Source organism: Gymnoscopelus microlampas (assembly GCF_963454915.1).
Source record: "Gymnoscopelus microlampas genome assembly, chromosome: 24".
NCBI lineage: Eukaryota > Metazoa > Chordata > Actinopteri > Myctophiformes > Myctophidae > Gymnoscopelus > Gymnoscopelus microlampas.
In genome coordinates, this window is record NC_139961.1 from 27,662,654 (window position 1) to 27,676,332 (window position 13,679).

Below are 13,679 nucleotides of genomic sequence, written 5' to 3' on the forward strand. Positions count from 1 at the left end.
GTGCGTGCGTGCGTGCGTGTGTGCGCGTGCGTGCGCGCCTGTATGCGCGCGCGCGCGTGTGTGTGTGTGTGCGCGTGCGTGCGCGCCTGTATGCGCGCGCGCGTGTGTGTGTGTGTGTGTGTGTGTGTGATCACAGTTCTACAGCATACCCCTGCTCACATAATCACTCACTAATTACTTTTGCTTTTTAAAAGAAAACTTGGCGTAGGCTTTCTATAATCTCATTCCTATCTCCCTCATCTCCAGTGCGGCTCTGAAAGGTTTTGAGGCTCTATTCCCTCGTTATCACACAAAAATACACACTTGCCTTTGCGCATAATGCTAACACACACACACACACACACACACACACACACACACACACACACACACACACACACACACACACACACACACACACACACACACACACACACACACCTCTTTAAAAGTGAGGTTCTGGACATACAATAAGAAGAGGTTATCTCAGTGCACAGAAGCTGAAGAACTTCAGGGGGGGAAAAGTTCCACATTCCAAAATTGCACCTAGCTTTTAAGGTTTTATGGGAGTTTTTAAGTTAATAACTGTTGTTGTTTTGTTTCTTTGCTCCCCAATTTGGTTGTTGCCAATTTCCCCCCATGGCTGTATATTCCCTGTCACTGCCAACCCCTACAGTTTGGTCTCGGGAGGATGTAACCACGTGGCTCATCCGATGCACATGAAGTCACCAGCTGCTTCTTTGCACCTATCCACACGCTATCCCTTCCAATTCCTATTTTACATGATGTCACGGGCACGGCCCCATGGGAATGCTACCTGGAGCGTCTACTGCCCACCAGCGACAATATCTTTTGGCCACACAGCCAACATGTTGGATAACTGTTGTTCCATTGGAAACACTAACCGAAGAGCCTAGGAGGCAAGCCTGAGCTGGGTTTGGACAGAATCCCATCTGTGAAGGACTACCCAGACTGAGAGGAGGACATTGTGGATTTGTGCAATTACACACACATCTAATTGCACAAATCACCGTCCCTTGCAAGAAAGGGAAGGCCAAAGAATGGCAGACATCAAAGTACATGCCTCTTTGCCAGTGTGACCAGGCTGCCACCTAACAGACAGACAGACAGACAGACAGACAGACAGACAGGCAGACAGACAGAATAACTGTGAATTCTGGAGCATTAACCGCTTAACTACTTAAGCCGTATTAAAAGAAAGAAAGAAAACATTCATCTATAAGCTCACAACGCATCATATCAAAACGTGTTGTGAGCTTGTAGATTGGCTAATAATTCGTTTTAATGTTGTTAAAAAAAAATAATAATAATAATAACAATAATAATAATGTTGCCAGGGTTGAAGTGGTTACATGCATGTGCATTAATGAGTGCATGACTTTTAGGAATATTTCATCGCTGGGTTTTTTTGTGCATTTTTGCACATATTGTGTTCACGTGCACACGTGTGTGTGTGTGTGTGTGTGTGTGTGTGTGTGTGTGTGTGTGTGTGTGTGTGTGTGTGTGTGTGTGTGTGTGTGTGTGTGTGTGTGTCATGCACTTGTTGATTGATTGATTGATGTACTTTATTTAGTAAGACATGAGAACAACAGTACATGGAAGTACAAATTCACAATACGAGGTCTACTAAACTGGAAGACTCATAAAAGCACTGAGCTTGTTTCAAATGAGTTCCCCATGCACACAAATCATGGTGACATATAAGAGACAGACAGTTATACACAACTACTATAGAATGTCATACAATCAGTTTACAGGTTACTGGTATAAAGAGTGAGAAATATGTACAAAAGAAGAAGGAGATGGGGGGGGGGGGGGGGGGTAGGTAAGGTTAGGACTTAGACAGGGGCCATTTTCCAATTGCAGCCTCCTGAAGGTGTATCTTTAGGGCAGTTTTGAAGGAGAGTAGGGTTTTACACTCCTTTACTCCTTTTGGTAGGGCGTTCCACATTTTTGAGGAATAGCATGAGAACGAGTTACTTCCCTTTGTTGAGCCAAAAAAGGGTTGGACAAGGTTTGTGGAGCTGCCTCTGGTATTGTGATCATGGACATCATTAACATTTTGGAAGTATTTTGACAAATACAGGGGGATCCCAATGTTGTGGTATATCTTGAAGACCAGGCCCATAGCACGTTGCTGTACTCTGTCCTCAACCCTAAGCCATCCAATCCTATCAAAATGATCAGGGGTTAGATGGGTTTTGTAATTGAGGCCAAGAAGTAGCCTTACAAGTTTGTTTTGGGATGTTTGGAGCCTTGTTTTTAAGGCCTTGGAGGTGTTGTGATACCATGAAGTATTGTGTGTGTGTGCATGCCTGTTGAGTGAATCTCCATTGTAGATTATCCTATAAAACTTTCAAACCGTTTTAAAGCACAGTTCATTTGTTCACAAATACCCAAGAAGCATTACACAATATATTTAACTGAAGAAAAAGTCCACACACCTAAAATATATATCAATTTGAGCTGATATATGATGCCAATTTTTTACAATTAAAATCAGGCGATTTTATACCTCCACAGAGTGACAGAACATTGTGACCAATTGATCCAGTGCTGGTGTTCATTGGCCTTGGCAGGATCTTAGGAACAATGAAAAATGAATTCTGAACTTCTAGAGCAATGGTTCTCAACCTTTTCAGGCCATGACTCCCCAAAATAATCATATTTGAACTGCAGGGGACCCCCCACCCTGACAAGCAGTTGGAGTTGAGAGGCATTCAATTTAGTTTGACTCAATTCCACAGATAAATATTGTGAAAATAGACGATCTATAAGCTCACACAACGCTAGGTGTTGTGAGCTTGTAGATTGGCTTGTAGATCGGCTGTTTTTTAAGGGTATTAAAAAGGTCTTAAACTTAAAGATCCATACATTGTCACTTCACTGTCATCTGGGTACCCCCCAAACTCATGTGAGGACCCCCCTGGGGGTCCCGACCCACAGATTGAGAACCACTGTTCTAGCACTCTAGTAACTCATTGCAGCAGCAAGCATGTGTCAGCAAGTCTGTTGTGTTAGTCCATGTAACAATGGCAGCCTGCAGTAGCAGGTGCAATTCCACAAGAGGGAGCTGCTTCACAGATATTCACAATGACTTTGGACATTGTTCTCTCAACATGAGTGGAAAGATTTCCTTTACTTTTTGTTAGTTTTGTTTCCTCAGATGTCTTTATGCTCACTTTCCAGTTAAGATTGAAATGAGTGCACTGCTGTTCCAGCATTCACATGCACACAATATATAGTCATGCATACATTTTTACATGAGAAGAACTGGCAGCCATCTGCAAGTTCAGGGGAGTTTCTGAACAGTCCTCCCGGTGCCATATCAGCCTAATATCTTAGCCATGGATCACACGACGGTCATGGATGAACTTCAACCTGGTGTTGCATTGTATCCCTTTTTGGCCCGTATATCTACATTAACGTTCAGATTTCAAATATAAAATGCTTACCCCATGGCCACGGATGTTACAATTATTTACGGGTCATCAGAAGTACCCGTATCGTCCGTATTGTTCAACAAAAAGTATTTCAATCCGATTGGTGGCCATTTTCTCTGTATTTCCTCCATATGCTTTCAGCTACGCGACCCCATCAGTTGGGAGGTGTACTGCACTCTGATACATTATAACTCTAGGAGAAAATGGCCACAAATTGAATTAAAATGCTTTTTATTTAACAATATGTAAAATACGAGTACTTCTGAGGGCCCGGGCATAATTGTAACATCCGTGGCCATGGGGTAAGCATTTTATATTCAAAATCTGAACATTTATGCAGATGTACAGGTTGTAAATGGAGAAAGTGCAAACACCAGGTTGAAGTTCATCCATGATGGTCATGATATGACAGTCATGTTTCAGGGCTACCTAATATCTATGAATAACAGGGGCGGATTTAAGAAGTTAGGGGCTCCAAGCAAAGCTCTGGTTCGGGGCCTATTTTGCGCGCGCGAAAATGCGAAGAAATTTTTTTTTAATTAAGAAAAAAAAAAAAAGGGGGGGAGGTGGGGCCTCCCATGCCTTGGGGCTCCAAGCAAGTGCTTGGTATGCCTAGTGCAAATATCCGCCCCTGATGAATAATAGCCGCCGCCGGCCTATTGTACAACTGTGAGTGTTCATTTAACTCAGAGAGAGAGAGGGTATAAATGGGTGCCATTTGGGGGGGTTAAAACGAACACTGAGAATTCTCCCAGTGTGTAAAGAATAATTACAGTGGTGGTGATTGTAGGACTCCACTACAATTATTTGAAAACTTTAGTTACTAGTTACTTTGCAGATATACAATATTATATTATAAAATATAGCCTACATTAACCACTTTAGCCCTATTTTATTCGTAGGCTATTTGAAAATAGCCGATCTAAGGTCACAGATCGGCTTCAAACAGTTTAGTTTTTTGTTTTTTTTTAACTTTTGGTATATTTTGATGCCAATACTTTTGTAGGCCTACTTTTACCCAAGTAACATTTTGAACACGGGACTTTTACTTGTAACAGAGTATTTCTACGTGGTGGTACTTTACTCAAGTTTTTTTTTTTTTAAGAGAGTACTTCTTCCACCACTGAATAATTAATACCGCTGCTGGGTGTGAATGGAGTGCTTTCTAGCTCAGCCAATGGGGGCGCACCGGATGCATGATATCCGTTGTAACAACAAGCGCTCTGTTCCCCCCCTCCCCTCGACCCCCCCCCCCCCCCCCCCTTCACTTGACGCCATTTACAGTGTTGCCATGTCTGCTTATTATAAGCGAGTTTGGGCTTGTTTTTCTGTAAAGTTGCTTATAGTGGTTGCGTTTTTTTGGGGCTTGTTTCTAAAGTGTAGTTGTTTATTTGGGCTTATTTCCTAATTTTGTTTAAACCAGTGGTTCTCAAACATTTGTCTGTGGACCCCCAATCCCCATCTGAAAACATTGAATGCCAGGAACCCCCCCATACACGATGTGTTAATGTTTAAACAATATTTCTAATTTGTCGCTTTTTTGACAGATTGTTTTGAAAATAGCAGATCTATAAGGTCACAACACGTTGCGATCGACTATTTTCAAATAGCCAGTGTTGGCTATTTTCAAATAGCCGATGCATGCATACTACATAGGTGCTCATGTGGCCTAGTTGCTTCTTTTGGGCTTGTTTTCCTAGACCTGGTTGCTTGTTTCTCTCTCAAAACCTGGCAACACTGGCCATTTACAGCCCTGTGAGCCTAAATCCCAACCTCCTCCTCTCCGGAAAGAAAGGGGGGAAAGAAAGAAGAGGAGAGAGAAAAAAAAAAGAAAAAGGGGAGAAAAAAAACCAACAACACGAGAAAAGGGGGACAAAGTATTTGGGGACCCCTAAAGAGTTGCTGCTTCGGACAAAATACTTTGAATTGAAAGAAACCACAAGAAGAACTGAATGCTGAAAACTTTTTTTTTTTGGCGTTGGTGTGTGTAAGTGTGTGTGTGCGTGCGTGCGTGTGTTTTTTTGTGTGTGTCTCGCTGGATCACAGACCTTAGTGGATCATAGATCACCATGGATCACCATCATAGATCATAGTGTGGAGCCAAACTCTTATTAATAATGTCCCAGACAGACGCTTGATTGATGGCTTTTTGTTGCGTCTGTTTCAATGCCCGCACGTTTTAATGCCCGCATGTTCTATGGGATCTAATGCGTTTGTCATTATAATGAAGTTAATACCGTCATCAGTTGGAAACTTATTTCTCAATGGATCTTACGGATGGGTTTCCTGATTGATTGTTTTGTTTTTTTGCGTTGGAATATAATACTATATTTGTCTGCATTTGGATTTATTTGAGCTATACAAAAAGAGGGGCTACAGTGTTGAGAGCACGGTGAGTGTTGCCCTGTTGTTATTAAGCTGGTAATAACTTAGTAATATAACGGTTTTTGGCGATATTGACGGCAGCAGCGATGAATCGGTCCATATGATATATTCAGAATAAAGCCTACTATGAAAGTTGTGATTGTTGCAGAGCAGTGTTGCCATGTCTGCTTATTATGAGCAACTTTGGGCTTCTTTCTCTGTAAAGTTGCTTGTAATTATTATTGGTAGTTGCTGGTTGCGGTTTTTGGGGCTTGTTTCTAAAGGGTACTTGCTTTATTTAGGCTTTTTTCCAAATGTTTTAATTATTGATTAAACCAGTGGTTCTCAAACATTTCCATGAACATGTGTTGTGCCACAGGGGAGCATTTGAGTTGTTAGAATGTTTTTGTTTTTTTAAATCCAAATGTTCCACATTTAATTGCAAGAGTTTTTGAAAATATCCGATGCATAATAGGTTTAAAGTGCTCATGTGGCCTGTGGTTGCTTCTTTTGGCCTTGTTTTCCTCGACCTGGTTGCTTATTTCTCTCACAAAATATGGCAACACTGCACAGCGAGCACACTATAAAATCACTCCTCGCTCAAACTTATAGGTTTACTCGGGGGGGGGGAAATGCATTTTTCTTATTTATTAAAGATTTGTTTTTCCCATCTTGTAGGTAAACTGGAGTTCGGGCCTGTTCTCCGTGTAAATAATATAGCAGGGTTAAAACCTACAGCCATTTATTTGTCGTTAAACATATGAGTAGCCTATATTTACATACAGAGACAGATCCGTTTTGGTCAGTGGCACAATATTTTATTTTATTTTGGCCTCTGGCTTTTTTCAGATTAAATATTAATTACACTGAGACCAGTGGTGGAAAAAGTAGACTACTAATTGTTTTTTTGTTTTTGTTTTTTTTACTTTAAAAGCATCAATAGGCTACTGCAATGTATAAATAGGCCTACCTACTCTGTTACAAGTAAAAGTCCGGAATTCTAAAAGTATTGGTGGCAAAATGTACTTAAAAGTATACCAAAAGTAGAAAGTACTCATTATGCAGAAGTTTTCAAATGTATATATTTTTATATATATATATATAATGGCCGAAATGTGTGCTATAGGGCTGAAGTGGCTAATGTATGTTTTGTAATAATAATCAAAATCTACAAAGTAACTGGTGACTAAAGTTTTCAAATAATTGTAGTGGAGTAAAAAGTATAATATTTGACTCTGAGATGTAGCCTAGTGGAGTAGAAGTAAAAAATACTGTAAACTGGAAATAGGCTACTCCAGTAAAGTAAAACTACCTCAAAATTGTAGCCTACCTAAGTACATACTTGAGTATATGTACTCAGTTACTACACCACTAGTTATTAATTATTGTCATGTAGCCTACTCAACTATTGGTTGGATGACTTATTTCCTATAGCTGGGGGATACATATTGGAGTTAATTGCGTCCAAATTACATGTAACCTCCGGTCAAATACATGTGCACACATCCGTTCCTTATCTCTCACGCACGCGTGGCACATGGTTGTGCAATATGGCCACAAGGCCCACAAATCCTTCTACAAACGCACGCACGCACACAGTCATGAAGGGAAAGCAACAGCAGTATTTCTTAAGTATAGAGGCAACCAGATTAAAAGTTACCAGCCTATTTGAGTTACTATATTAAGCTCTGTGTGAATTAGAAAATAGCCATGTATAAAATAGGGTTAAAGTTGGTTAGACTGATTGCAAATTCTGGTTGCTGGGGGGACCTCCCTAAAGGGACCCCTGGGGGTCCCCGGACCCCACTTTGAGAACCACTACTGTTGTAAAGAATTAAGCCTCTTGATGGTCCAACCCACCAACATGTTCTCTTTCAAGTGCGTAAACTTCATCTCCTCTAGGTTACAATGGAGAAGGTCGTGCTGGAAGCCATTTGTCATGCAAAAGTAAACTTTTTTTGTTTTGTTTAAAGAATCCTTTTCTGTATTCTTAAACAGAGGTATATATCTGACCCCCAAAGCTGGCATTTGAAAGCTAATTAGTGCTGGGAAGGGTCATTTTTTAGAGCACTGCCTGCTGCTATATTAACATAAAGTGTGATATGCAGAAGATAGCAGTACATTTCAATAGGTTAGGTTTATACAAGATGACAGACATCCCCATAGGAGTAAGGGTCTGCTCATTTGTAGAGCAGACTCTACAAATGTCTTCTAAAATCCTAACAGTTTTTTTTTAAATACTTATGTTGCTATATCAGTGGTTCTCAAACTTTTTCATGTCAGGGACCCCCAAAATGATATGTATTTGGCCGCCAACCCCCCTATCTCAAAATATGTTGTAATAGGGACCCCAGAAGAAAATATTTGAGTCAAAAATGTTCCCTTTATAAATATATGTATAATTCAAATATTTACACAAATGTTCAAGATTTTTCAAAAGATGAGCAGATCATAAGTTCATAACGCGGCACTCGGTGCCACGCTATGAACTTGTAAATCTGGGATTTTTGAATATGGATATAAGTATACACAAGTCAAGCGACTTTGGGTACCAGAAAAGCGCTATATAAGTCTGATGTATTATTATTATTATACAATATGGATAAAATGGTTACACAGATGCTTTCCCGGTCTTAATCGCTTGACATAAAGCGTGATATGCAGATACAAGGCAGCACATTTCAATAGGTTAGGTTTATGCAAGATGACAGGCAGCACATCCCCATAGCAGTTGTCTTTTAAATGTCACTTTTGTGGGCTCATGTAGTCATGTTAGGTGGTATGGTAAACTGGCCAGAGGTCCTCAGACAGCTTGGCACATGGGGCAGAGAGAACTCCTTATGCAGTGGTGGAAAAAGTACTCAAGTGTTTTACTTACGTAAAAGTATAAATACTGCAATGTAGATTTACTATGTTACAAGTAAAAGTCCGGAATTCAGAAGTACACAAGTGTACTTAAAGTACCAAAAGTGAAAGTACTAAAATGTTTGAAAATAGCATGTCTTACCACACATCTTTTATCATTTATATCTGCAAAGTAACTAGTAACTAAATCTTTCAAATAATTGTAGTGGAGTAAAAGTATAATATTTGCCCCTGAGATGTAGTGGAGTAGAAGTAAAAGTATAGACAATTGGAAATACTCCAGTAAAGTAAAAGTACCTCAAAATTGTACTTAAGTATAGTACTTGAGTAAATGTAATTAGTTACTTTACACCACTGCCCTTATGTCATGTCATTGGAATGCTAGAAAATATGGTGAATGAAATAATACACGTTTGAAGATACCTCGTATTTTGTAACGCGTCAAAGATAAGATGTATGTATTTGCTCATGTACTATCGTAAACGTCCAAAGAAAGCTATGGTGTTACAATGAGTTTCTCAACTTCCCGTTTAGTGTTTGGGCAAGATTGTGAAAATCACACCATCACATCACAGGCAACACAAGGTTTGCCAGGAACTATCATTTATTATTTTATTATTATACCATAGACTCCATTATTGCAACAAACCTCTTCAGCCCACATGGAATTGGTCACACATGGCTGGCTGTTGGCATAAAATGATATTAATGGTGCAACAGTGTTCCAAAAGCATCATGCTTCATAACATGTTTCAGACAGATGTTTCAACCTTAACAGATGTTTGTCAGATCTCTAAGAGACGATTTGTTAATCGTCTCATTGCCTCAATTATGAGCCAATGTGCCATCTGTGCAGAGCGCCTCTCTGTGCCAGAGCTCAGATGTGTGGTAAGACATGGCTATACTTTACATCAGTGGTTCCCAAACAATACCCAAAAGAGAAACTAGTCATTTACCCGGGACCCAAAACTAGTGAAAATAGCAGATCTACAAGTGTTGTGAGCTTGTAGATCTACAATTGTCCCTACTTCTAAAACCTAACTTAATTTTAACTCATGTTATTTATGAAATAATAATATAATAATTGTTTTCAATTGATGAAAAGTTGTGATATGTTTTTGTTTGTTCAAACTTAAAAATATATATTTTTAAATAACATAGGCCTACGTATCTTTTTTTAAATGTAGGAAACACACTATGGGGATATTTACTTGCGACCCATAAAAATCGGCCCGCGACCGAAACATGGGTCTCGACCCATGCAGTGTTTGAGCTGAAACAGTGCTTTACATATAGGTCCAGTGATAAGCCATCATGATTTGCATGGTACATCACACCTCACCTAGGACTCATATAAAAGGTCCAGTGCTCAGCCATTATGATTTGCATGGCACATCACACCTTCACCTAGGCTCATATACATGTTTTCCTGTTTCCTCGGCAGGACTTCAGATGTGTCCGATGCCATCCAGAACGGCCCTTCAGTCCCAAGATGGAGTTCAGCAGTCAGAACGACGGGGGAGGAGGATACCATGGGCGGTCGTCGCCATTGACCAGCTTGCTGAGCACACGGCATGACAATGGGAGGCCGCAGCCCCGGCCCTCCCAAGCCCAGGACGGCCAGCCAGATCCTGCGTCGAACACCACAGGGCAGCCTGCCGTCCCTCCGGTAGTGCTCTCCCTGGACCAAATTCGGGTGAACAGGTGTAGCAACGAATACACGGATGGGCCGGCGGTGGCGCAAAAGTCTCCCGCCGCCCAGCGTGGTCAACAGAAGAGCGACCCCGTCGCGTCCCCGCCGCCAAGGACTAACGAGCGACAGGAGACCCCGGATGAGAGGCCTAACAACATCCGTAACCTGCTTCCGCAGGTCCCGCGCGGCGGCACCGGAGTACACTCGCACTCCCGGGACGGCTCGCTGCGTTCCTCCGACACCGAGGACTCCCAGGGCGCCGTCAACACGGGGGGCGGCATCGCCTCTTCGGGTCAGGGGCTCCCCCCGAGCGGCCCCGGGGTCGGTGAACAGATAATCAGAACCCAGCCGAAGCACGCGGAGCTGAGCCCGGACGAGCTCAAGCCCCTGAACGACGCCACCTCCGAGTCGGTCGTGGTGGTCAGGCCGGGCCGGGCGGCGGCGGCGGCGGGGGGCAGACCCCCGGGTGGCGGCAATCACCTCGCCAACCAGTGCGAGGACTGCGGCCGGTGCCGGTGCACGGACTGCATGCGGCCGCGCGCGCTGCCCTCCTGCTGGCTGTGCGGCCGCCGGTGCGTGTGCTCGCCCGACACGGCGGTGGACTACGGGACGTGCGCGTGCTGCGTCAAGGGGCTCTTCTACCACTGCTCCAGCGACGACGAGGACACGTGCGCCGACAAGCCCTTCTCGTGCGCGCAGTCGCACTGCTGCGTCCGCTGGACCGCCGTGTCGCTGCTGGCCCTCATACTGCCCTGCCTCATCTGCTACCTCCCGGCCAAAGGCTGCCTGGCCGCGTGCCAGAGCTGCTACGACCGAGCCGCCCGGCCAGGGTGCAGGTGCAAGGGCGGCGCACACGTGGTCCGCCGCGACGCCGTCGACAAGCCCGCTTAAAGAGGAAAAGAAGAATGCTTTTCTCACTGGGGCGTTTGCGTCGGGGAAGACGCCGACCGGGAAACCATTGACTCCCAAAAGTCGAGTGATTTTGATCAACGTTTTCAGGCCTGTAGGTTCACAGTTGGGAAGTTGATCTGGAGATCGGTGCAGCTCCAGTGTCTTCTGACCGTACCGGATTATGACAAAGATCGCAAGTGGATTCGAACAGTCGCCTATTTTAACCCTTTTAGACCGGGAACGCATCTGTGTAATTTTTTTGATTTCTTTGGGCTATTCAAAAAATAGCAGATCTACAAGCTCATAGCGCTATGAGCTTGTAGATCTGCTATTTTTGGAAAAATCGAGAACATTTGTGCAAATCCATAGTTTTTTATAGCGAACATTTGTAACTCAAATCTTTGCTTCTGGGGTCCCTGGAACAAAATATTTTACAAATGTTCCCTTTAAAAAACATATATTCCAAGATTTGCACACAAAAAAAAATAGCCCAAATAAATCTTAAAATGACACACAGATGCGTTCCCGGTCTTAATGGGTTAAAGGTCTAGAGGACTCGTAAACTTGAAAGGTAAACCAAATCAAGCGCTCCACGGTTTTTATTCAACTGTATGAAAGCTACTATTGAGCTACTGCTTTGGCCAGGTCATTGTTGTTCACAAGAGGACTCCCTCACTCAAGTGCCCATGCATTGTGTCTGTCGCTACCAGGCTCCCAAAACGGATAGCCCCCTTGTTTTTTAACATTTAATACAAATTATATGCTAAGGAGAGACTCGTACTACTAACTGTATGTAAAATAGTAATTTGAAAAAACAAAAAAGTATGTACATTAGAAAATGAGTTTCTGAGAGATGTTTTATTTTTGTATATATATAATACTTCAACTGTGAAAACATTTTTTTTTCTGCCACACCACAGGCACCTTGATAAATCCACACATATATGTGATCTATATACAGTACTTTACATGTATACGATGTTGTGCATTCACTGGAATGTCTATCAATCATTTTATGTCATTTACAAAAGGCAAAAAAATCTTATCCCTTCTACTTGTAAAATTGTACAGTGACCTTTATCAGAAAGTCTTTATTTTCTAATTTCAATATTGTTTAGTGTAAAGTTTAAAAACAAAACAAAATCTATATTTATTTGAAGGTTTATTATTTTATAATGAAAAAAATATATATTTATTTTGAGAAAGCCTCGTTTATGCGCCACCCCGCTGGGTTGTTTTGTGGCTTGTTGCTGCAGAGAGCTGGGGGTGGCCTTGTAAGACTGTCACAGCTGGATGAATAGTTCACTATGAATTAGAAGACAAATATATTAACGTTTGAAATTAAACCACCTCCAAGTCTGACCGTTTCTTTTTTTTCCTTCCTTCCTGTTTATTTCTGCATACCAGGGTTTGCTATGTTGTTCAATACTTTGGACAGAATCTATATTTAGCTTTATGCTGAGGTCATTGAAGAACTAGTTCAAGTCTTATGTATACGTCCTCTTACAATGAATAGTGGAAAATAGCCAATGTACAATGTCGCATGGCAACACGTGAGCTTGTAGATCTGCTATTTTCACACAAAACAAAACAAAAATGTCACAGGTTTTGACCATTTCTGACAGTCTTTGCATATATTGACACGGTTGTTCAAGATTTCCCAGTGTATTCTCTCAGAAAACGATGCAGCAGGGACAACGTTTTAATGCAAAAAAGAAAAGAAAAAAGCTGTCTTTTGTGAGATACATTCACATTTTGTAGAAGAAAGACGTTCTATCAGAGCAGGAGGTAGCATGTTGGTGAGCTTCTCAAGTTCCGTATAAAGGCCCCTGCACTGGTCTGTCTGAAACCAGATCACACGCACTTTACAGACAACGCCACCTTTTCATATCGCCCTGTATCTGCGACTTAAGCCTGATTTAACTCAGCTAAGCACGGAAGGGAGGTGGGGGGACTTCAAAAGTGTGCACGGACGCCCCCCCCCCCCCCCCCCCCCCATCTCTTTATAATCGTATAATAACTCGAGCGCTGCTCATGTTTTTGCAAGAATGTAAAGTGCATTCGCCTAAGCCTGTTATTACACCCTGGATCAGTTTCAAGTTCATTTTATACGCGTTCCTTAGACTCCGGCAGATACCAGGACGTTTTTTTTACATGTTTTTTTTTTCTTCTCCTTTCTCTCTCTCTCGCTCTCTCGCTCTCTCTTTTTTTGTTATCAAAGGTTTGTTCAGGAATTCCTGGGTTTTGAATGTCGCTGCAGGCAAGGCGGTATGAAACATAAGCCCTGACACTTGTTGACAGCATGCGGACGTGTTTGCAGCGCGGTATGCGTTCGGAGCCGTGATTGACGCGTCGAGGCCCAACCTGCACTCACTTGTTTGTTATTCATCTCCGGGTTGCTTTTGAGTGACGGCTCGGCTTTT

At 42.3% G+C, this 13,679-nt stretch overlaps 1 protein-coding gene across 1 annotated transcript; it reads left to right on the forward strand.

Annotated features, from left to right (window-relative positions):
- Positions 1–5,237: 5,237 nt before the first annotated feature.
- Positions 5,238–12,601, forward strand: spry2 (sprouty RTK signaling antagonist 2). Its single transcript, XM_084051108.1, has 2 exons — positions 5,238–5,835; positions 10,117–12,601. Exon 2 carries the CDS (start codon positions 10,165–10,167, stop codon positions 11,254–11,256), a length of 1,092 nt encoding a protein of 363 aa, XP_083907234.1. The 5' UTR covers positions 5,238–5,835; positions 10,117–10,164; the 3' UTR covers positions 11,257–12,601.
- Positions 12,602–13,679: the final 1,078 nt, after the last annotated feature.